The sequence below is a fragment of the Acinonyx jubatus genome, chromosome E1 (genome assembly GCF_027475565.1).
Source record: "Acinonyx jubatus isolate Ajub_Pintada_27869175 chromosome E1, VMU_Ajub_asm_v1.0, whole genome shotgun sequence".
NCBI lineage: Eukaryota > Metazoa > Chordata > Mammalia > Carnivora > Felidae > Acinonyx > Acinonyx jubatus.
This window is the reverse complement of record NC_069397.1, coordinates 3,023,684-3,046,856: the sequence shown is the minus strand read 5'-3', so window position 1 is coordinate 3,046,856 and position 23,173 is coordinate 3,023,684. Positions and strand designations below refer to the sequence as shown.

At 46.9% G+C, this 23,173-nt stretch overlaps 1 protein-coding gene across 8 annotated transcripts in view; it reads right to left on the bottom strand.

The window, feature by feature from the left end:
• NDEL1 (nudE neurodevelopment protein 1 like 1) overlaps positions 1–23,173 on the bottom strand; it is a 90,809-nt gene that overhangs the window by 61,133 nt on the left and 6,503 nt on the right. For 2 of the 8 annotated variants that reach the window (XM_027047715.2, XM_027047716.2), the window contains exons 1-5: positions 13,517–13,687; positions 5,003–5,100; positions 3,144–3,297; positions 2,066–2,214; positions 181–317 (exon numbers count right to left, since the gene is read on the bottom strand). In XM_027047715.2, the coding sequence (XP_026903516.1) occupies positions 181–317; positions 2,066–2,214; positions 3,144–3,297; positions 5,003–5,088 (526 nt within the window). In that variant the 5' untranslated portion in view covers positions 5,089–5,100; positions 13,517–13,687. Of the gene's footprint in view, positions 1–180; positions 318–2,065; positions 2,215–3,143; positions 3,298–5,002; positions 5,101–13,516; positions 13,705–19,591; positions 19,720–20,084; positions 20,137–23,173 lie in introns of those variants that run through there. The other 6 variants (XM_027047711.2, XM_027047708.2, XM_027047707.2 and 3 more) reach the window with 6 other exon arrangements.

The window sequence follows — 23,173 nt, the reverse complement described above, 5'->3', positions numbered from 1 at the left end:
AAAGGGGGATACTACTACCTACTTCTTCGAGTTGATGATGTAGGTGCTGAGAGACTAAAAGCAGCACAGTGCCTGACAAAAGGATCGTGCACATGGCCTTCAACCTTGCTCCTGGAGCTGGCTTAGAACCAGGGCTTAGGGACAGTGGGGTAGAGGGTGTTCTTCAAGTTTTAGGTTTACCTCTGGCTTCATCCTTTAACCGCTGTACAGAGACTAACAAAGATTCCTTTTCATCAAGTTCACTTTCTAAAAATGCATTTCGTTCAATGGCCTGATTTAGCCTTTGTTCAAAGTCTTCCAGTGACACTATTGTTGCTCTAAAAAGAAGAAAAAAAAAATTGGGAGTCCATGAATTAAATAAATAGCGTGCAAACAGCTAATACAAAAGGAAACTGTCCGTTTAGCTCATGCCATTTCCTGACCTAGAAAGCCTGGCCCAGTTGAAGGAGAATGGTCTCCACCCCCTTGTGACCTCTGGTGGCACTTAGTATCTCTGTGGCTAGTTTGGGCCATTCAATGTATTCTCTTAAATGCCCACCGAAATTCCTTACGGTTCCTTAAAGGAAGGACACCTATTACACACTTTACCTCCCCCCTGGATTGTAAACACAACAACCAAGTTGACACATTTCCAAGAAGACTTTCCAACAATTTTAGAGTACATTAAGAATTAAAAATGCGTTTAAAACACCAAGTCCCAGGTCCCGCTCCATTTACTCCCTTCCGTCTCTTCTTCCTGCATTTCTCGTCGTGCTCATTTATTCAACAGACATTAACATGCACCTACTACGTGCCCCCTGCCCACTGCGTGCAGCCTGCTACAGAAATAAAATTCCCTAACCTCAAGTTAGAACTCTTAATGCCTGTGGCCAATTTTATCAAGTCCTATCGGCTGTCAAAATGTCTCTCAACTCCACTCGCTCTCCCCCAACCTTCTGCCCCTGGCTTAATTCCTCATCCATCACCTGGATTACTCCTCAAGGGTCTTCCTCCCTACTTCCAGTTCCTCAGTCCTATCCCATCAAAGTCTGGTGTCCCTCCTTTGTTTAAAAAATTCTTCACGAGGCCCTCATTGCCTCTAGAACGGCTTTCAAAGAGCACACAAGGTTCTTCCCAATCTGGCCCCAACCACTTTCAATCTCATGTTGTGCAACCACACTGTCTCCACACATGTCAATCAAAGTGAGATATTCCCACCTCCTGAGCCTTCCTGCCTCTCTGCCTTTACACCTCTCTTTTCCCCTGGCTGGCCTCTTCCCTCCTCGCGGACTCCAGCTTCAGTGCCAGCGAAGACTTCCCCTGCTCCCCCACGGTACGCCAGCAGCCGCCGCCTCTGTGCCCTGGGGCCGCTTGGACACTCTCTTCGCTCGAGTACTGACCGTGTCAAAGGTCTACGTCGGTCCCACCCGAGGGCGGCGGCGAGCTTACCTCTGTCATCCTCAGCTCTAGCATCAAGCCAGGCATGTAGGAGTCACTCAGACATTAAGGAAAGAACTACCAGACAGTAATTGTAAAGTAACAGGAATCAAGTTTGGAATGGTTCAGAAACAACTCGTTACAGACTGCAGAAAAGCTCAGCAACAGTAACAACAGCAAGCCACTCTAGGCCGTGCGGCAGAATCGTGACGAAAGCAGTATTCTGAGAAAATCCATAGGTTAGCATTTAAACTGAAGAGAAGGAGAAGGAGTAAAGATGTAAAGACAGATCAGTGAGGAAGTCACTACAGAATTCAGGCAGACGATGTGGGGCCTGCCAGAAGTGTGGCAGCACTAAGAACACAGAGGGAAAGACAGAGGAGTAAAGGAGAGGTGTTTAAAAAACAAAACAGAACACCAACAGGACCAACAATGGTAATGAAGGACAGAAGAAGGACAAACAGGGAGAAAACCCTGGAAGGGCATTATCTGGAGAGAGAAGGATCGATTTAGCACCAATGTGATGAAACACCAGAAGGCAACGTTCTGGGACCAAGATCTAGGTGACAGGCTGAGCTGAGAGTTGACAGATCTTCAACCCTGATCGCCGAGTCTGCTTGTTCTAACCAAGTGCACAGCATGCATTTACCTCTTTGCTCGCTCCAGATCATCGTTGGCCTGCTCCAGCTCTCTCACATACTTATGCAACTGCTCCTTAATGGCCCGAGTCTGACTTAAATCATCTTCTAATACCGACACCTGCTTGTAGCTCTGTGCATACTGATGTTCTAGTTTCTCCTGAAGGCATGGGTATAGGAAGGAAAGTGTGTGTGATTAATATAGAGTTGTCCTTAGCAAAGGAAGTAACCCAAACTATGAGGGCAGGGATCCAAGGAAATTACCCGCAATCTGAGGTGATGGTACTCCTCTCCTCCTTACAATATTAAAAAAAAAAAAAAGACATTCATTCCAAGCACCTTAACTCATAAATTTAGAGAGTCAACCATTCTCCCCTCAGAAAGAAATCTAATAATGACCTCTCTGAAAAGAAGTTATTTCACTATTTTGTGAAACTAGTGCCTCAACCCCACACTTGGGGAGGGGGGTGAACTCTGGGTTCTCAGGCTAAACGCAGCCCGGGTGAGCACAGAGAGGGAGACCACCACCCAGAGCCCCACTGCCCTAGCTCTCACCTGTGTCCCCCCCGCTTCCCCAAACCATAACCCCACCCCACACCCAGGGACACAGAAACCCTCAAGCACTTGGCTAAGGCAGGTGATGGACAGCAACAAAGGGGGTTAATCCTTTAACTCCTAGAAATCCCTTTTTAAAAAGGGATTTTTTTTTTTAACCCCAACTGAACTTCAAAAGTAAAGAGGCTATGAATAATGGAATAAATGTGTATTTCATACAAAATAATTTTAAAGTGCCACCAAATGAGGCAATCTTGAGCAAATCAGGCAGCTTTGGAAAATGACACAATGGCCACGTGTCCTGAGAACACGATCGCTAAAAACCGGACGGCCACAGGGTTTCTAAGTGAGCTCCTAAACCCCAAACCACCTTCCCCTTGGTTCCATGAAAGAAAAGTTTATTCCGAAAACTCACTCTAAGGTTTTTTTTTTTTTTTTCTGCCTGCTGCTCTTAAGCTCCACCCAAAAACCGTATCCCTCATGTGAACACAGCCCAGCACATTCGACACCAGCTTGTAAAGCTGCCACAGTTACCTTCAGTGCTTCGACTTCATACTTCAGTCTCTGGTTATCGGCCTGCAAGTCTCTGTTCCTCTGTTCAGCCTGTACTAACTGTGCCTCCAGCTCTGCTTCTAATTCTCGGCTTCCCTCCTGGAATTCAACTAGCTCATCCCGAGCTTCCTGGAAGCTGATCACAGACAGAGTGGGAAAGAGGAGTTACAGGAGGAGTCCCAGGGTCCGCGGGAAGACGACTGCAGGTCAGGTCAATGACTGTGCCCGAACGCTGGTGCTACCACAAAATATACTACGCGATAAAGACAGTCTTACATCACTTATTCTAGGCTCAGGGTTCAGTGAAAGTGACTTAAAAGGTCCAAAAGGACTCACATTTTACACACTCACCCCTAAATCTTTTTTTTTTTTTGATGTTTATTTATTTTTGAGAGAGAAAAAGAGAGAGAGTATGAGCAGGGGAGGGACAGAGAGACTGGGGAACAGGGGATCCACAGTGGGCTCTACATTGACAGCAGACGGCCTAATGCGGGGCTCAAACTCATGAACCATGAGATCATGACCTCAGCCGAAGTCAGACGTTTAACCTGAATGAGCCACCCAGGTGCCCCACCCCTAGATCTTTCTTATTTAAGGTATTAATAAAGAAACACACATTACTATGCCACAAAGTACTGTTAACTGTTTTTCAATACAACTGGTTTCCTTTGTAATTTTATTATTTAATTGTATGCACTGAAAAACATTATTTTGGGGCGCCTGGGTAACTCTGTCAGTTAAGCATCTCACTTAATTTCAGCTCAGGTCATGATCTCGTGGTTCGTGGGATTGAGCCCCGCATCAGATCTGTGCTGAAGCAGGGAGCCTGCTTGTGATTCACTCCCTCTCTCTCAAAATAAATAAATATTTAAAACAAAACAAACAAAAACACGTTATTCTGAGAAGGGGTCCACAGGTTTCCCCCGCCAATAAAGGCATCTATGACACAAAAAAAGATTCGGAGCCCCTGACATAAACAGACCCCTCCTATATCCATCAGCATAATTTACTTGGCTTCGATGAAATAGCAATGAAAGGTTTGATAAGGCTCAACAAGCTTTATATACCAAAGTAGGAAAGTGTGTGTGTGTTAAGTTGCATTTTAAAAAGAAATCTAAGGGGCACCTGGGTGGCTCCATCAGTTGAGTATGCAACTCTTATTTTTCAGCTCAGGTCATGATCCCAAGGTCATGGGATCAAGTCCTGCATCGACCTCCTCATAAGCATGGAGCCTGCTTAAGATTCTCTCTCTCTCCCTCTCTGCCCCTCTCCCCGACTTGCACTCACTGCTCTCTCTCTCTCTCTCTCTAAAAATAAAAGATAAAGAACCAGAAAGAAATCTAAAGACAAATTTGGTGCTTAAAGGGTTATTAATATAAAAGGCTTCCCCAACTAATTAGAATAATTGAGATTTCTATTAAAACACTCCATTTCTATTAAAGCTCTCCTCCCCTCTCCAAAGCTTCGCTAGCTCCAAACACTGATAGCACTTGCCTGAAGAGAACTAGCTGTATGAAGCCCTAGACAGCTTATCAGAATCTCCCAAAGACCAAAGGATGAGACAGAATCAGCACACACACAGCAGGCCAAATGTAAAAGGAGGTCAACTACCAGAAGAAATCACAAACATGAAGTTTTCTTACTGTTTTAATAATTTGAATAAAATTTTATGGCATTTTTATACTATGTAAATACAAGCAATGCTCTATTTCCAGAATCCCAAACCCAACCCCGAAACTCTAAATTTAGCTTTATGTTAAAATATACACATATCTGCACACACTGGCACTGGTATTCCAAACGCCTTCCCCTAGTTTCAGGATGCTTTTCAATATCATTACCTTTGTTTATACTTCAAGGAAAGTTCCTTCCAATAAGCGGTTTCCTCCTTTAAACTTGAAAAATTTGGTATATCTTCACCATCCATGATCAAGAAAGCCTGTGAAATATTAAAGACAAACTTTGAATGTTTATTTATTTTTTTTTTTTTTTTGAGAGCAGGGGAGGGGCAGAGAGAGAGGAAGACACAGAATCCGAAACAAGCTCCAGGCTCCGAGCTGTCAGCACAGAGCCCAATGTGGGGCTCGAGCTCACGAACCGTGAGATCATGACCTGAGCCATAGTCTGAAGCTTAACACACTGAGCCACCCAGGCGCCCCTAAAGACAAACTTTTAAATAGAGAATGGGGCACCTGGCTGACTCAGTCGGTGGAGTGTGCAACTCGATCTCGGGTCATGAGTTCAAGCCCCACACTGGGCAGAGAGCATACAATAAATTGATAGATAACTGACAGCTATTTTTTTTTTAATTTTTTAAAACCATAGAGAACATAGGAATCTAAAAGTAGAAAATCTGGGACAACATGAAATCTACAGCATTTTGGAGGGAGTTAAACATGACAGACCCTGAGGGTGATTAACTATAATAACTCGGACACACAAATCATCTTACTGCCCAACCTCAGGGACCCCCAATGTTCTGGATAAAGTCAGAAGAGTACATCAACAACGTGCTCTGGTATAGAGGCACACGAGGCACTTTGGGTCAAAGCCCTAGGCTATACAGGAACTGGCCCCGCGGAATCGTCCAGCACACCGGGCTCCGGCAGCTGCATTCCAGCCAGCTGATCTTCTGGGAATAGAGTGACAGAACCAAGTTTACTGCCTGAGCTGATGCTACTATAGCATGTCCCCCTCTGGGATACGATGGCTTCAAAAGACCTATCTGGGACATTTCATGCCAGGTGACCATACTAGGTAATCGGGTACCACATTCTCAATAATTTACTATTATTACACTTCTTTTAAGTCCAAAGCTTCCTCCATAAGCTCACTAATCCCCCAACTTCAATGTTCTCTAATCTTGGTTGCTCACCCAAAGCATGTGTGGGGGGGGGGGGGATCTATTCACTTAACTTTGCGTGTGGACTATCTAAAAACTCCAACTGGCCAGAAAATGAAATACCAAGGTCATTGGGCTCACTCTACATTCATAACTAGAGTGTCTTACCTCCTACAACCCCCTCCCAAGTATCCCATTTTATATTCCAGCAATACTGTTCAAAACGGTCTTAACATGACATCCTGTTTCAGATCTGGATGCTCCTCTACCTGGAATGGCTCTCACGTCCTTGTGCATTTGGAAAGGGTCTACTTGTCCTTTCAAACCTCGCTGCCATCCCTTCCAGAAAGCCTTTCCTAGCCTCACCCAGACAGCACTAAAATCCCCTACACTCCTGTCTGCCATCATACCCCACACTTGCTTTCCTGAATATACTTACCACACAGTAATGCATTTGCTTAAACCATCAGGCTGTGCACTGTTCTTATTTCTACCCCAACACAATGCCCGCACGATAGCAAGATACTCAATAATATTAACTACGTTAAACCAAAATTGGATCAACCTAATCCATACTGGGCAGCAAGAACTGAAGACCAGCTTTAGAAGTAAATGAATAGAAACTTGGGGTTGCAGAGAACTTGGGAGTTCACAGAGCACGATCCACTCACAAAGGCTGAGCAAGAAGTCACAACAGGAAACTCCAACTTCAGGGCGGGTATACCAGACAGGTAGGTACAAGAGTGATTTCTCATGGAATAATAGTAACAGATAACTTCACACACTTGGTTTGAGGCCAGCTGCAGTGTTTCAGTCCAACCTCTCCTAACCACACCACCCAGCATTACTTTCGACATGTTAGTCAGTCTCCCGATTATCTGAAATTACCAATCAGCCTAAGAGTTCTTTGAAAACAGATGGATTCTTGACACACTCCGCCTCTCTCATGGCACCAAGCACAACACTTTGCTCAGAGAAAGTACTTAGTGCTCTCTAGCTTTTCCTGAGCAACTGCTACGTGTCAGACACTGTTGAGCACCAGAGAAGTGTTGAGTGCACCAAGTGCCCCCTCCTCTAATGCGATCACTCCTCCACGGCTCACTTCTGTCTGCGTTACCCTGCTCTTGGAGATGCCCTTATGGCCCAACAGCACGTTAAAATGTAAGCTGCACGGAGTGAGGAGTCCTGCTGAGACCGGCTTCCAGGGCTCCAGTTCTGCCATTAAACTCCTTAAGCGATATGCTTACTCTCTTAACCGTTTTTTTCATCTAATTAGAGTTTGGACTAGATGACTTAAGGTTTCTTCAAGTAGGTATACTGACTAGTAAACATTACTGATTGATCTTACAATCCTATCCCTTCATCAAAGCTCCCCATCCCCACTCCATTTTCCCAGTTGTAGGGGCAATCTTATTTGTAGCTACAATATGTAGTGAGGTGTGAATGATGAGGCCAGTCCAGAAGTATCTGTATCCCAAAAGAGTATCGGAAGCCCCTGAAGGCATCACCATGTGCTATCAATAACTCTTGAGAGTTCCTGCCTAAGTCACTGAGGGAAGGGACCTATTTCATATTAACAAGCCAGATGAAGATATAACTTCAGCACACGAGAGCGAGCATCCAAACATGAGGCAACAATCACTGTGTCCTCTGAATGCTCTACGTAAGGCCTTTCCCCAAAACGCCCCAAAAAATGTGGGTTACATTTGAAATCTATGAGTTCAGCCCTACAGAAGCTCACAGGCACGGGTCTTCAATTTTGGATAGATGCACTGGTCACTTAAACAATGGCAACCACACACCAATATGCAATTCAAATATTCGGTTTTTTAATACACAATCCAATAAATTACGGTTTTGCGAAACGTTATGAAGATCAGAGGAACACAAGAAGCAAAGTTTGCTGCTACCTGCTCTAGCTCAGATAAACATCTGCAGAAAAAGGAAAGGTTCCCAGCTAGTTCCTTGAGAGCAGGACCCGTGTCTCATTTATAAATCCCTCCTCCATCACCAGAAACATGCGACACAGTAGAAATTCAACAAATATTCACACTGATTTATAACCTTTCTTTCGTTATTCCCTCTTTACTTTCCAAAGTAATGCTTTCCTTTATTAATATCTAAATTCCTATTCCAGGAATGGCATAAGTAAAAAGATTTGTGAGTTTATTTCTACCATGTATTAAATGGGGATTATAAAACCTATCGTTCTTGGCTAGACAGAATAATCTGTCCGATGCATGCCAAGCCATATTCGCAGTCACTTAAAAGCCTCCAAACAGGCTCCACATCGAAGAATATGGAGCTTAAGGGACATACAGGGGACAGCTTTGGAGACACCACCACAAGCTTGCCATCTAAAATGATCACTATCCAGAGGCGCCCGGGTGGCCCAGTCAGTTGAGCGTCCGGCTTCGGCTCAGGTCATGATCTCACCGCTTGTGAGTTCAAGCCCCGCGTCAGGCTCTGTGCTGACAGCTGGGAGCCTGGAGCCTGCTTGGAATTCTGTGTCTCCCTCTCTCTCTGCCCCACCCCTGCTTGTCTCTGCCTTTCAAAAATGAATAAACATTTTAAAAAATGTTTTTTAAATAAAAAAATAAAAAATAAATAAAATGATCACCATCCAGCCCTCTGGTCTTAAATATAAATGGACAACCAAGAACCACCAGACAAATGAGAAAACCCAGCGGTGTGAATAAGAAAACCCCAGGACCTACTGAACACAGAGGAAACAGGTAAATTCAGACAATGAGAGAATTTTTTTCTCACATTAAGATCTCAGGGGGGTCACTTCCCACACACTTCCTGAGCCAGTTCCACGGGAGAGAGAACCAAGACCTAGGCTGGACAGCAAAGGATACAAGAAACGGTGGCTCCAACGTAGGACTGCAAAGAGGTCCCCAGATGAAGCCTAGTCCATCAGGCCAAAGGAGTAACTCAGCCAGATGGACGGCTCCAGAAAAAATGAGGAATCCCAGGTAACAGACCATCTGAGTGGGAAGCTGGAAAAACGTAAGGTTGTGATGAACACACATCACTCCTATGTCTGTAAGAAAAAAAGTAGGAGCACTGGCTGGCTCAGTCAAGGGAGCACGTGACTCTCAGATCTCAGGGTTGTGAGTTCAAGCCCCATGCTGGGGATAGATACTACTTCACATCTTTTTTAAAAAAGAAAAAAAGTAAAAACTTCTGAGAAGTGAAACACACTGTTAGAAAGTCCTAAGCTTTATATACATTTTAAAAGATTTCAAGTCTACAATGTTTAATCTGTTGGTTTACATTATTTTATGCAAATGAGACAAGTTCCATATTTTATAGCCATCAGTGAAATTCCTATTTTTGCCCTTAAATTTGCCATAACTTTAGGGGCGCCTGGGTGGCTCAGTCGGTTGAGTGTTCGACTTCAGCTCAGGTCATGACCTCACAGTTTGTGGGTTTGAGCCCCACATAGGGCTCTGTGCTTGACAGCTCAGAGCCTGGAGTCTGCATCGGACTGTGTCTCCCTCTCTCTCTCAAAAATAAACAAACATTAAAAAAAATTTGTTTTTGTTTTAATTGCCATAACTTCTGTGTGTTGCTCCCTTGTAAGGTTCTAGGATTTGGTGAACAAGTTTGTATTATTTTTTAAGCCTTAATTTTGTAGACTTTGAGGATAATACTTCTTCTCAAAGTATTTCTGGTCTTTGTAGCTAATATTCACTCGGCAGCCATCTTGGTCCCTTCAAAATTCACTGTCATGCTTTGGACCTTCTCTAGATTACATACACGCCTTTCTGAAATTGAGTGATGGGTGCCCCCTCAGAATTTCAACATGTTTTTAAGTTTTCAGTACTCTCTCTGCTACGAGACAGCAATTGCTATGGGTCGACTGTGTGGTCCACGGGCTGGAGTCCTTACAGAAGTTCATAATGACCATCAGATGCCGTCCTGGGCAACTGACATTTCTTTGAATGTGTTTTAATGTGGAGTCAATCCTTCTACAGTTGTTTTTAATCTAAAACTGCCAAATCTGAAACTTCTGTGGAGGAGGCTGTTCTGTTGTTCCCGGCCCATTTACACGGGTCTTAAGACCCGAATGTGGTTATGACTTTGAAGGGCACTTAGTAGTGTTCCCTGAGGAATCTCACTATTTACACTTGTGAGTGTGCTATAAAGTACCCATTTGTCCCTGATTTTTGGTTCTTAAATAGGGCCATATTCTTCACAAAACTACCAACGTTTCCATCAGTATTCTCTGGTGACTCAGGTTTTAAATAGACTTTCCTGAGAAACTTCTTGAACGTCTAGCTCTATTTCTTGTGTCCTCCTTGTCCAACTACTTAGTTCAGTGTCAAATAACACTAGCAAAATTAATATGCGTTTTTACTTCACACATGCGTCTCTTATTCTCTTGATTCTTATTTGAACTGAATGTTGACTACGATTTTTGCAATTAGAGGCTGCTTTTACAACGTGCTTATTGGCCCCTGAAACAGTATAATCTACACCTGAAACCTTTTACTAAAGTGACCATCACCTCTTCTGGAACAAACCAATTAAAAACATTTAACCCAGGAACATGGGGTAGAAACAACACAGCATAGTAGCTAAAAGCCCAGATCCCGGAGCCAAACTGCCTGGGTTTGAATCAGACTCCTCTATTCACTCACTGGGTGACCCTGAGCAAGTTACTCAACCACAGTCCCCCAGTTCCTCACCTGTACAATGGGGGTCATAACTAAAATAAGGTTGTTATGAAGATTAAGTGAATTAATATGTGTAAAGTACTTAATACTAGGCCTGGCACATAGTAAATGTAGCATAAATTTTGTTAAATTGTACAAAAAAAAATTGTTCAGTAGTGGACCTTTGAAATACGACCACAAAATAAATGTGCTTCAGAATTTATAACATACAAATGATTCCTTAAAAGTTAATCTCTTCCAGAAGGTATACACACAGTCTGGTGAAACCACCATTACTGAAAACATTTTTAAAACTTCTTTTGGAACAGCCTTGAAGACCTAGATTAGAAACTAAAAAAAAAACAAAACAGTTACTTCTTTGTGGTCACACCTCATTCTTACTGCTTCCTGATTGGTATTATCCAGTTTTATCATTCTGATTTTATTCATGAGAAATAACCTTTTCCAAAAATCAGAATTTTTACAAATGACGAACACTTGCTACCACTGCGGATATTCAAAAGATCTTCTCAGGGGCTGTAAAGAGGAAGTCGGTTCAGTTTGCCTCAGGTTACAGCGGGAGGATGTGTTTACTGTGTTACTTGAAACTATGTAACTGGAGATACTAAGGCTATACAGAGTTAGCCAATATGGAAAACTACACTGCTAAAAAAAAAAAAAATTTAAAGCTATTAATGACACGTCAATAATCTCAGGAAGCTGCAATCAAAGCTGATAAATTTGTCCTCTCCCCTGCTACCCAAATCTTCCCTCAATGCCGTGTCTCACACAGACGGGGTACAGATCTCAAAAGTATGACAACTTTTACATGGGGGCAACATCATACTGTATGTGACCTTTGGATATCTAGTAACTGACAAATCAGCTCATCTGGGTATGAAACAGCCTGTCCAAAATGCTGTACTTACAGAGAACCTACTTTTTGTGCAATGGAATAAGAAAATTCATTTCATGGGATGTTGTCATCTTGTTAATAGTTGTATTAGGGACTTAATGAGATTGAGAGAGTTCTTTTGGAATTCACTATAGGTAATGTGCATGCATTTTAACCAAAATCTCGTACTTCTCCCAAAGGTGACATTTACAGTTTTTGGTGTGTTGTTTTTGTTTGTTTGTTTTACTTTTCAAAGCTTATCATAAATATGCTCTCCCTTTCAGGCCTGTCAAATTTCTTCTCCTACCTCACGAAGTGGTCAGGAACTTCTGCCAGAAGTAATTTTAAGCGTCAGTAACTGCATTTATGTCAGCGCGATTTAAAATGAGAATAAAAATAAGTTTTGCAGATGTCGTGAAAGCAAGATCTAAGTTTTTACTGAGGTTCCTACCTACTCTGAATGTCCCTTATCCAACTTCCATTTATTTAACAAGCCAAAACAGAACCGAAAAGAAAACAGCTTCGGAAGAGTCAGCCACTGCCACCTGGACCGGGCCAACCTCTAACCAGGGCCAACCCAACTTTCCTCTTGTTACTTATAATCTCTCAGTCGTAGATGTGAATTTTAGTAAAAATTCGGAAGAGAGATCTTGCTCAGCTCTCCGTTGGTTCTCTCCAACCCACGAACTTAAGGCTGCATTTTACCGCACTTTGTGATTGAGCGAAGCCACTAATTACTCTGGTTCACAGGTGGAGGATACAAAACGATTAGCCAGCACAACCCACGAACGTTCCAGACAGAGTTAGAATCTTCTCTATGACTGGGCAGCAAGCAGGTAAATGTGCTCAAAAAAAAAAAACAAAAACAAAAACAAAAAACAGGTGAATGCACCTTCTCCTAGCTGTCGGCACAGTTTAGACAAGCCAGATTTTCTGCTCTGCTTTCTAGTTGAGAAGGGTATAAAAATCACACACACACAAATGTGATTCCGAGCCCAGAGACGTGTCTCCGGCCATACCACCCTGAACACGCTGTGTGATTTCGGAAGCTAAGCAGGGTCGGGCCTGGTTAGTACTTGGAAGGGAGACCGAGCCCAGAGACGTAAATTCTGATCCACACGAAGCCTTTCACCACTTGTAGACTCCAAAGCCCAGGAGAAATCACTTACCACCTACCGCCCTCCACCCCACCTGGGCTCAATGACCCCCCTCGACCGCCGGGGGTGCTCTCTGTTATCCGGCAAGAACAGAATCAGGCACAACAACGACTGGGCGATGAGGTTCCAAACAGGCAGCAACGAGGGTTCTGAAATGCGTCAGGGCGCTACAGAATTGGGATTTAATCACCAGCGCTCAAAGAACCCTCACTTCCTTGGCAAAACTTAAAAGGTTACTTTGTTGCTAACTACCAAAAAAAGGGGGGGGGGGGGCGAGCACAAGCAACCCAGACACTTTTCCCAACTCCGGGAGGGGCGAGGAGTCACGGCAGTGTCACCCGAGCCCGACGTGGGCTGCTTCCGCTGTCGCCCCCAGCGGGGAGAGGCCACGCGAGCTGGGAATCCGAGCGCACAGCCCTCCAGGACGAAGGGACCTGGGGGGGGAGACTGGGCGCGCCGCTGCCACCTCCGACCCGACCACTCCTAGCGCCACCAGCGCCCCGGCCCCGGTGCCACGTCCCGGCCTGCGTCCGCGCACGCCTCACCCCAGCCCCACAGGCCGCCCTCGGGGGGCCGCACCTCGGACCAGGACGGGCAGGGGGGCAGTTGGAGCGGTTGGAACAGTTGCCCCGGACTGGCCGCCCCCAGAGCCCGGGCCCGGCCCGGCGGGGCCTCACAGCCGGCCCGTGGGCCGGGCAGGCTTCCCCCCCACACCCCCACCCCAGGGGACAGGCCTCGGCGCCGCCGCCGCCACCCGGCCCGGCCCCCTCGGGAGCGGCCCCGCACCGCCGGCTCACCTCCAATGTGTCAAAAGCGCATGTTCGCCGCCGCTCGACCGACGTCTCCGCTCCGCTGGCCTGGCCAGGCCCGCCCAGCCGCTCAGCTCCGCTCCCCTCCGCAGCCCAGAGCTCCACTCCGCGCACCTCGGCGCCCGGCTCCTCCCCGACACGTCAGAGGCCGCCCCGCGGGCCGAGGCCATTCTGTGACGCACGGGGCGGGGCCCGGAGCATGCGCGCCAGGGCGCGGACGACCGGGGCGGGGCTGCGGCGGGGACGGCGTCACGAGGAGGGGGCGGGCCGGGCCGGGCGCGCTGACGTCAGGCTGGTGGGGGCGGGGGGAAGAGGGCCTTCGCGCAGGTGACGCCGCGGCGCCGCGGTTCCCCCGAGAACATGGTGAGGTTCGGGGAAGTGACGCCCGCAGGGGTGAGACCTTCCTGCCTCCCAGACTTTCAGCTACCGAGGTCCTTCAAGTATCTTGTGTTTCAGAGCGCTCATTTGCAAGGTGCCTCTCGGCTCAGATTTCACCACCGACCCCACCCGCCGACCCCGACCACCTAGCAGATTAACAGGGGTATTCTCGTCGTCCTTCCCACTAAGACCTGTGTAGTTTTTACGGGACTCCCCCCCCCCCCACCCCGAAATTGTACACCCGTGCTTGTCTTCCTCCGGCAGATTGTGAAGTTCCAGGAGAGCTAGACCCTCCTGTCTTTCTCATCCCTACAGGTGGCTTGGTCCCAGACAGAGTGGGCACTCAAATACACTTGCTGAATAAATGAATGGATTCTTTGAGGGGAATACAAATATATCCACATATATTTTACGTGTCTAAGCGTCGTTTTGTTTGTGTGTTTATGCCTCTGGAGCCCCTGAAGAATGGAATCCTAGGGGACTCGCGAGGGAAGAGGGTTGAGGGGGGCACTCAGCTCAGAAAGGGGGGAAATGAGGATGAGCAACCGCTTGGGGAGTGGAAACTTGAACAGAGCTGTTTCGAAAACAACTCTAGGAATCTTTACTGTATAATGTGCAGTGTAATTATCTCTCTGATGTCAGTACTGCTGGAATAGGATCCTTGGGCTTTTTGGACACAATAATGATGTGAAAGGCCTCAAGGCAAAGGCAAGGTGAGTCTGGGAAGTCCAGCTGTGTTTTGGGGGGAAATGGACATAAACTGGAACAATGCAAAATGGACTGTAAGAGGTGTCCAAATAATAAATATTGGAGAAGAGATCAATGGGTTAAGGATGGTACCTTGAGCTAGGCTCGGAAAGCTTCAGGTTGAAAGATCATGGTATTGGCTGTAAGAGTCGTTCACCTTCACTGTGCCATGTGTGTATACTGATAATTATGCAAAATGTTGATTTGCATACTCCTCACAATGACCCTGCAACATAGGTACTGTTAGTATTCCCACTTTACAAATGAGGAAACAGAGACTCAGCAAAAGCAAAGTTGCCCAAGGTCAGTCAACTAGGAAAAAAAAAAAAAAAAAAAGAGGACTCGAGATCCAAACCCAACTGATCTGGATTGTTTAATTCCAGAAACCACACTGTTACCCCAATTACACAGCCACTCAACTAGGGGGTCTATTAATAATAACTGCTGTTTATTGGACTAAAGCACTGTGCTAAGTGCTTTCCATCAATTCCCTCCCTCCGTCCACCCAAGCAGCTTGTGAGGCTGGAATTATTACCTTGAGTGTATATGCTGCAAAACTGAGGGTTTAAAGTAGAGTTTAAACCCAAGCAGGTCTTTGTCCAAGCCCAGTGACCTGGGACACTGCGGAAGCTCTCTCAGGGTCTGGGGCTCTGCTTCCCTGGCTGAAGCTGTGCTCTGACCGATGAGGTCACAGGCAAAGAGCTAATTAAGCAGGCAGACCTTCCTGTGGACCTAGTGCCAAGACAGAGCAGTCCCAGCCCAAGAGGAAAAAATAAAGTCTGCAACTCTTGGCCCCGCCTCCTGGCCGAAGTCCTAGGAAATACACTGAGTCACCTCATGGCAGGCCAGGCCCTACAGAAAATGTTGGCGTCATCTTGCAGGCCACCATCCCAACCTACCCGGTCTGGATCCTGCACCGGTGTTTGTCAGGACTCGTGCATGGGCCCCATCTTAACGAATGGGCTTTGCCTGGCCGGGCTCTCGGTAATATCAAAGCCCTTTACTGATCTCCTTCCTCTGTGCTGTTGAGCTTTCTCTCAGGTAGCGGTCAACGACCTTTGCCCCACTCCCTGCTTCCAGTATGCCCATCTAGAGAAAATAAAGAAGCGACGACCGAAAGCAGCCTCTAAAAGCAAACGAAGTTACAAAATCAGCTCTGTGAAGGTAAAAAAGATGAGCGAAGTTGTTCCAGTCTCTACCTTCGTCAACTATCAAGTAGGGGGATGCTGAAGCATGGGTCCCCGTACAAGGTCCCTCTGGGATCGAGCTAAAGGGGTCAATATCACAGTCCTTGAGAGGCTGCACAAACACCCCCACCTTCCCTGCCACCCACACGCTCAGAGACTCAGGAAACAGAGGCTGATTTCCACTGCGGGGTAGTGGGGGTTGACCAGTTGCCTCAGGAGAGGTTTGGACACAAATGTCAACTCCAGCTAATGAGAGTGCTGGACTCCAGCCACATCACACACAAAGGTGACGCGGTGCACACAGGCCTGCCTTGAAAACTCTGAGAAGATGGGGTATATGCAGCCCTTTGTTGAATCAGGTGAGCGGACACCTCAAAATCAAAGGTTTGATTCAGGTGACTCCCTCCCTATTTTTGTGGCCGGTATTTTCCATACCCAGGCTGGGCAAGGGACTCCCGATGGCTAGCTGGTTACTAACGGCCTGCCGGACACATCCACCAGATGTCCCACCACCTCCTCTACCTCCTGCCTACACCCCCAAAACACATCCTCCTTTGGCCCCAGCTGAAATTTTCAAAATGAGTTTCAGGTTTCTGCCAATGACATCCTCACTTTCCTGGTTACTAAGATACAAAGGCCTCATCAAATCACCCTTAATCATCCCCTTCCCCGGCCTCCGTTTTACTCTCGAGGGCACCAAACCCAAAAGACTCCCTCAAATCCATTTTCCCACTATTTTCTCCCTGGATCTCCCCAGTGCAGAGTCTCCTGTGTCTCTGCCCCCTCCCTTCCCAGACTTCTCTCCCTTGAATTTCGTCTTGTTCCAGCCCATCAGAATCATCTTTCTAAAATCCCTCCGTGTACAGAGCACCACTGCCTCCAAAGCTTGTTTCAGCATCCTGTTGCCTTTGTGGTCAAGTACAAGGCCTTCCCAAAGCAACTCCAACCCACTTCTGTCGACTTCCTACAGTTCACCTAGACCCTCCACTATGTCCCCCAAACAGCTCCCTGCCTCTCTGAGCCTTTTTTTTATGTTTATTTATTTTGAGAGAGAGAGAGAGAGAGAAAGAGAAGCAGAGGGAGGAGAGAGAATCCCAAACAGGCTCCACACTATCAGCACAGAGTGTGACACGGGGCTTGATCCCACAAACCGCGACTCCATGACCCGAGCTGAAATCAAGAGTCAGATGCTCAACTGACTGAGCCATCCAGGCACCCCTCTCTGGGCTTTTATTTGACTCCCACTGCCCTGCATGTGACTGTTGCTCTCTAGACTTGGCCAGCCCACCTTCCTCTCTGCCTTTGGAAGTCTCATTCATATGCCACCTCCTCCAAGAAGCCTTCCCTGAATACCTAAAGCCCCAAAATGAATGCTCCTTCCTCTGAGTTCAAGTAAAACCTCACATAGTTCGCAGGGGACTTACTGAACACAGCTTTTTGGTCATAGAGGTGTCTGAGCTCCCCACAAAGAACCAAAGCTCACCGACCACAGCGACAATATTGATTGTCCTACTATCCCCCAGCAACAGGCATTTAGCAAACACTCAATTCAATGTGCTTTAATTAAAAGTGAAAGAATGAATCAATAGTTTGGTGGCTATAACTCCAAATGCAAGACCGACAGCACATTCTGGAAAATGCCCCAAATTCTGAGAAGAAAATACATTATACAAAGCTTCACTAGTATACAAGGCTCAACTTAGGTGATGTCAGGTTACAAAGGAATTGGACTCCAAGTCGGGGGCAATTATGACTTTTCTGTAGCCCAAATCTTCTTTTTAACTTTTTAATGTTTATTTATATTTGAGAGAGAGACACACACACACACACACACACACACACACAGAGCATGAGCAGGGGAGGGGCAGAGAGAGAGAGGGAGACACAGAATCGGAAGCAGGCTCCGGGCTCTGAGCTGTCAGCACAGAGCCCGACGCGGGGCTCAAACTCAGAAATGGCAAGATCATGACCTGAGCCAAAGTGGGAGGCTTAACCGACTGAGCCCCCCACATGCCCCTGTAGCCCAAATCTTAAACCCAGCCTATAGTACCTACAATCCCCTTAATATGGTTATTAAGAATAACCATAATAATAATAGGGGATTTTATTTAAAAATTATACTCTTGGATACTCAAGGTGAGGAGTAGCTTTCTAGAAGGTGGCAAGTCTTTCATTCATCAGCTCTGAGTGTAGTGCTTGCTCTGTTCTAGGCCTTGGGGATTCAACCACATCACTCTAAAAAGCACACCCACCCCCACCCCCACGGAGTTTCTATTCTAATGGGGAAGACAGACAATAAGCAAGCAGACAAATTTATTTCTGTCAGATCACGACAGGTGCTGTGAAGAAACATACCCAGGGTGGGAGGATGCGGTGTGGCAGGGGCTGGTCCCTGAGTGAATATAGGGTTTGATGTCACAGGATTGATTGCCTTCCTCCATAAAATTGTCAAGGCCCTTAAGATAAAGGGCTGCTATGGGGCGCCTGGGTGGCGCAGTCGGTTAAGCGTCCAACTTCAGCCAGGTCACGATCTCGCGGTCCGTGAGTTCAAGCCCCGCGTCAGGCTCTGGGCAGATGGCTCAGAGCCTGGAGCCTGTTTCTGATTCTGTGTCTCCCTCTCTCTCTGCCCTCCCCCGTTCATGCTCTGTCTCTCTCTGTCCCAAAAATAAATAAACGTTGAAAAAAAAAAAAAAAGATAAAGGGCTGCTATATAAAATGCAACAGAGATATGAAAATAAAAACGTCATAATATATGCAAATGCCTTGAATAGAGAAGTTTATCTTACTTTCTGGCCTACTAAAGTGGGGCATTCAATAAATATTGGTTGGAGGGGCGCCTGGGTGGTTCAGTTGGTTGGTCCAACTCTTGATTTCGGCTCAGGTCATGATCTCACGGTTCGTGAGTTTGAGCCCCGCCCCTGTGCTTGGGATCTTTGCGCCCCTCCCCCCTTCAAAATAAACTTAATTTTTAAAAATGTTTTACATAAATAAAAATTGGTTGGATGCATGACTGCTAAGGTGTCTGCAGAATGTGCAGCCTTCAACCAGATAAGTTCCCCCAAGATAAGGGATGGTAACCAGTTTACGTTTGATTCAAAAATGCTCCCTTCTGGTTGGTCCTTGACCCTGGAGCCCGAACAGCCGAGCCCGAGGTAATCCTGCACCACCTTGAAGACAAGAGGAAATTCCTTTGTTGCCTTTCTTGCATCCTCAGTAGCTTCTAGAACAAACAGTGCTCGCCAACCACACAAAGCCACTGGGCCTTCCAAACCTCAGCTCTGCTGTCTGAATCTCTGTCCCCTAAATTCCAAACTCCAGGCGTCTGTGAGTCCACGGAAAGACAAGGATTGGGTATGATGACTTTGCTCTGGTTTACGTTCCAAACTCCCTTGCTGCTCTTTCCCTTTCCACTGTGTCTAAGAATGCCGCCTGCTTCCGGCTGGAGGACCACATGTCTCCAGGGCCCCCCACCCTCCGCAGGCCTCCGGGCTGGCTTGCTAAGAAGTGGCCCCGTGCAGGTGAGAAAGAGGACAATTCAGGTTGAGGTTGAAACAGGCCTTCCTGTCAGAGTCCAGCTCTGGTGCCTGGAGGGAAAGGGCCCTCGTCCTTATCCGGGGTGGGGTAAACTGAGGCTTGAAGAGTCTTTGCTTAGCCTCCCTCACCCTCCCCCCCACCATTAATGGAACCTGATATCCTGCCACATTGCCATGAATCTCTTGGAACTGCCCCCATTGCTTCCCCAGCAACCTACCTGAACGGCGGACTTCCTCCCATTCTGGAACCATCTAGAGCCTCCTGGTTTTCCTGGCTTCAGAGCCTCCCCCTGCCATCCAAGCCTCTGTCTTCACTGTCAGCCCCGGCTCCCACCCAGCCCTTTGTGTCACTGCCCACACCCCAGAGCGCCAGCTGCCTACACAGAGAAGGATGATACCACACTCTTAATTGCTAGCTTGGGTAACACCTGGCAACCCCAAGGGCTGTTGACATCACACCTACATAAACAGTGTGACTGTCCCCAGACAGAAGCAATACCTGCTCACATACCTTTACAGAGGCAAAGTGGCGCTGGTTTTGCTCACTCCCAAACCATTCTGATGAAACGACGGGACTTTAAGGAAATGGGAGTGTTTCTTACCAACCTGTGCTGATTGTACCAGCCAATTTCAGCCAAAACCCATCCCCAGGGAAGCCAGTGAGTCAAAGTTACCCAGACGGGACGGAATGGCCGTTCAATAAATACTTACCGAGTGCCTGTCCTGTTCTGGGCTCCAGGAATAGAGCAGGTCATGAAACAAGCTTACAGAAAAGAAAGGAAACAGAAAAGAGACATTAGCATGTCGGGGTAGTGAAAGCTACTGAGAAGAAACGAATAGGCTAGAACTTTTCAGTGTTTTTATATTTAGGGTGGCATTTAGGGCGACACCTGGCACGGAGCAGGCACTTAACATTTGCTGAATGGAGAAATAACCTTGCAACGAATGTTCTTAAGTTCTAACATATTTTCATTGCTCTCTGCTGCTGAGCACTTCCCCTTTTTTCTTCCTTTTTGTCGAAGCAGTCTTACCATTTAGAACTCCGATAAAGAACTCTACCATAAAAAAAAAAAAAAAAAGACTAACAAGAAGCAGTTGACAAAATTTAAAAATTCAGGCAGCTAACACACATATCGTATTTCCACCTTGCTCCTAATCAAACACATTCCAAGTAGAATAGCATGTGTGCAAGCAGGGGAGGGGCAGAGAGAGCAGGGGACAGAGGATCCACAGAGGGCTCTGCGCTGACAGCCCCAAGCGGGGCTCGAACTCACCAACTGTGAGATCATGACCTGAGCTGAAGTCGGACACTTAACGGACTGAACCACCCAGACACTTTTCGGTACTTTTTAACCAAAAGTAATTAAATGTATATTTTTTATTAAAAAAAAAAAAACGCATCCAAACTCAAAGCAAGATAATTTGCTCGAAATTCCTTGCAAATGATTTGCTTAAGTCTGTGGCTTTTAGGACCTTTTTAAACTCCAGCCTTGAAGCCAAGCCACTCTCTCAGATACAAGAGCCAACGTGGACACGCTGGAGTAAGTTTCAACAGGAAGGCTCCCACTTGCATAGCACAGATCACAAGAATTAATTTCTTCTGCTAGGGCTCCCTAATTAGCCCCGTCTGATGGGGTTCCCTCCCATAAACATAAGTTCTGCAGAAGTCTAGTTTCCACCCTACAATCTTTTTTTTAACAAAATTTTTTAATGTTTATTTATTTTTGATAAAGAAAGAGACAGAGCATGAGCAGGGGAGGGGCGGAGAGAGAGGGAGACACAGAATCCCAAGCAGGCTCCAGGCTCTGAGATGTCAGCTCAGAGCCTGACGCAGGGCTTGAACCCACCAACCACGAGATCATGACCTGAGCCAAAGTCAGATGCTTAACCCACCGAGCTCCCCAGGCGCCCCTCAACCCTACAATCTTTTCAACTTCATATCTTCTAAACACCTGTTAACTGACAACGTAATGATATTTGGGATTTTGAATGGTAGAACTATCTTGGAGGTCAACTATCGCTAACTTGGAATATCAGGATTGCTTTTCTGCAGCTCACGTATCTGGAGGCCACTGTCTCAATAAAGGGGAACAATACCCTGACCGTTGACGGTTACACCCTACCTAACCTGAGTCCATGGGATCTCGGAGGACATTTCACACTAGCCTTTGTCGATTCCTACTCAGTATAATATGGGAACAGGTCCCCATGTCCACTTTGAAAATTACAAAAGGGGGTTTTGTGGGTTTTGAGGCGCTGTGACAGCAAGAGGCCCAGACAAATGCAAAAGGTGGTCAAGGGTGGCAAGACCCACCCCCCACCCCCAGCCAGAGGGGAGGCCCCACCCCTCCTCAGGGCTCCCCACCCTGGTGTGAGAGCCCAGTCAGCCTCTGCCTGGAGCCCTTCCCAACCACCACCTTAGGAATTCAGGAATGTATTCCTCTTGGCCAAATCAGCCCTATCACATTTGATTTTGCTCATTGCTTCCCTTCTCAGAGCCTCAGTTTCTTCCTCTGTAAAACGAGCAGGTTGAACCCGATGATACTCGCTGTCAGTGCCTGAGAGTCAGGATGGAGGTCCCAAGCACCCTCTCTGGGGGACCTGAGGTCTCTGCCTCTCCTTGGCCAGTCTGCCCTACAGTCATTCCTAGGTCAGTGGGGGCAGGTCGTATTCTTGTCACGCTCCTTTGCGATGCCCTGGGGAGTCCCTGAACTTGCCGAGAGAACTATCTAAAGTCTGGTGTTTTCGTCTCCTGTGGCCGCTGCCACTAATTACCACAAGCTTTCCGTGGCTTAAAACAACACAAGTGTGTGTGCTCTCCTACAGTTCTTGCCCAAAATGGGACCTACAGGAGGCAATCAACGTGTCAACGTGTCGGCAGGGGCTGGTTCCTGCTGGAGGCTCCAGGGGAGCGTGGGTTCTGGCCACTCCCAGCGTCTAGAGACCTCAGGGCTTCTGAGCTCTTGACCGTCTCCTCCAGCAGCTGTTTCTGGGGTCACATTGTCTGATTTTGCCACACACACACAACACACACACACACACACACACACGGCTTGCTCTCCTGAGGACTCTTTCGATTCCGTGTGACCCACCCAGATATCCCAGAATAATCTCCCCTTTTCAAAAGCCTTACCCACATCTGCAAGGCCCTTTTTGCCCTAGAAGGTAACACACTCACAGGCTCTGGAGGTTAAGGATGTGGACAGCTTTGGGGCACTGTTTTTCTAGCTGCCACAAACCATGTTCTCTGACTTCGGCTCAGGTCATGATCTCACGGTTCGTGGGTTCGAGCCCCGCGTCGGGCTCTGTGCTGACAGCTCAGAGCCTGGAGCCTGCTTCGGATTCTGCGTCTCCCTCTCCCTCTCTGCCCCTCCCCTGCTTGTGCTCTCTCTTTCTCTCTCTCCCTCAAAAATAAACATTAAAAAAATTAAAAATAAAAAAATAAGATAAAATACCAAGTGTCTGTGTCTGTACCATATAACATCACTTTGCAGGCCACCAGTCATACAAAGCCCATCCGTTGGGGGACAAAAATAGAATCCGGCCTGCTGGCTTTACAGAAGAGGGTGATTTGTCCAAGAGCGCACAGCAGCAAAGAGCAAAATTTCAGCAACACCCACAACCTCTCTCCCCCGTCTCCGTGCTCATTAATCACAACTTGAAAGCATGTCAACGTCTTCTGAATAGCACTCCCACATTGGTGATTCATATCATATCGTCTAATACTCAGGTCCCCTTCGGTTACACTCCTGGGTATTTTATATTTAGAAAGTGGAGCGTCCTATGGCTTCCCCTGTCGA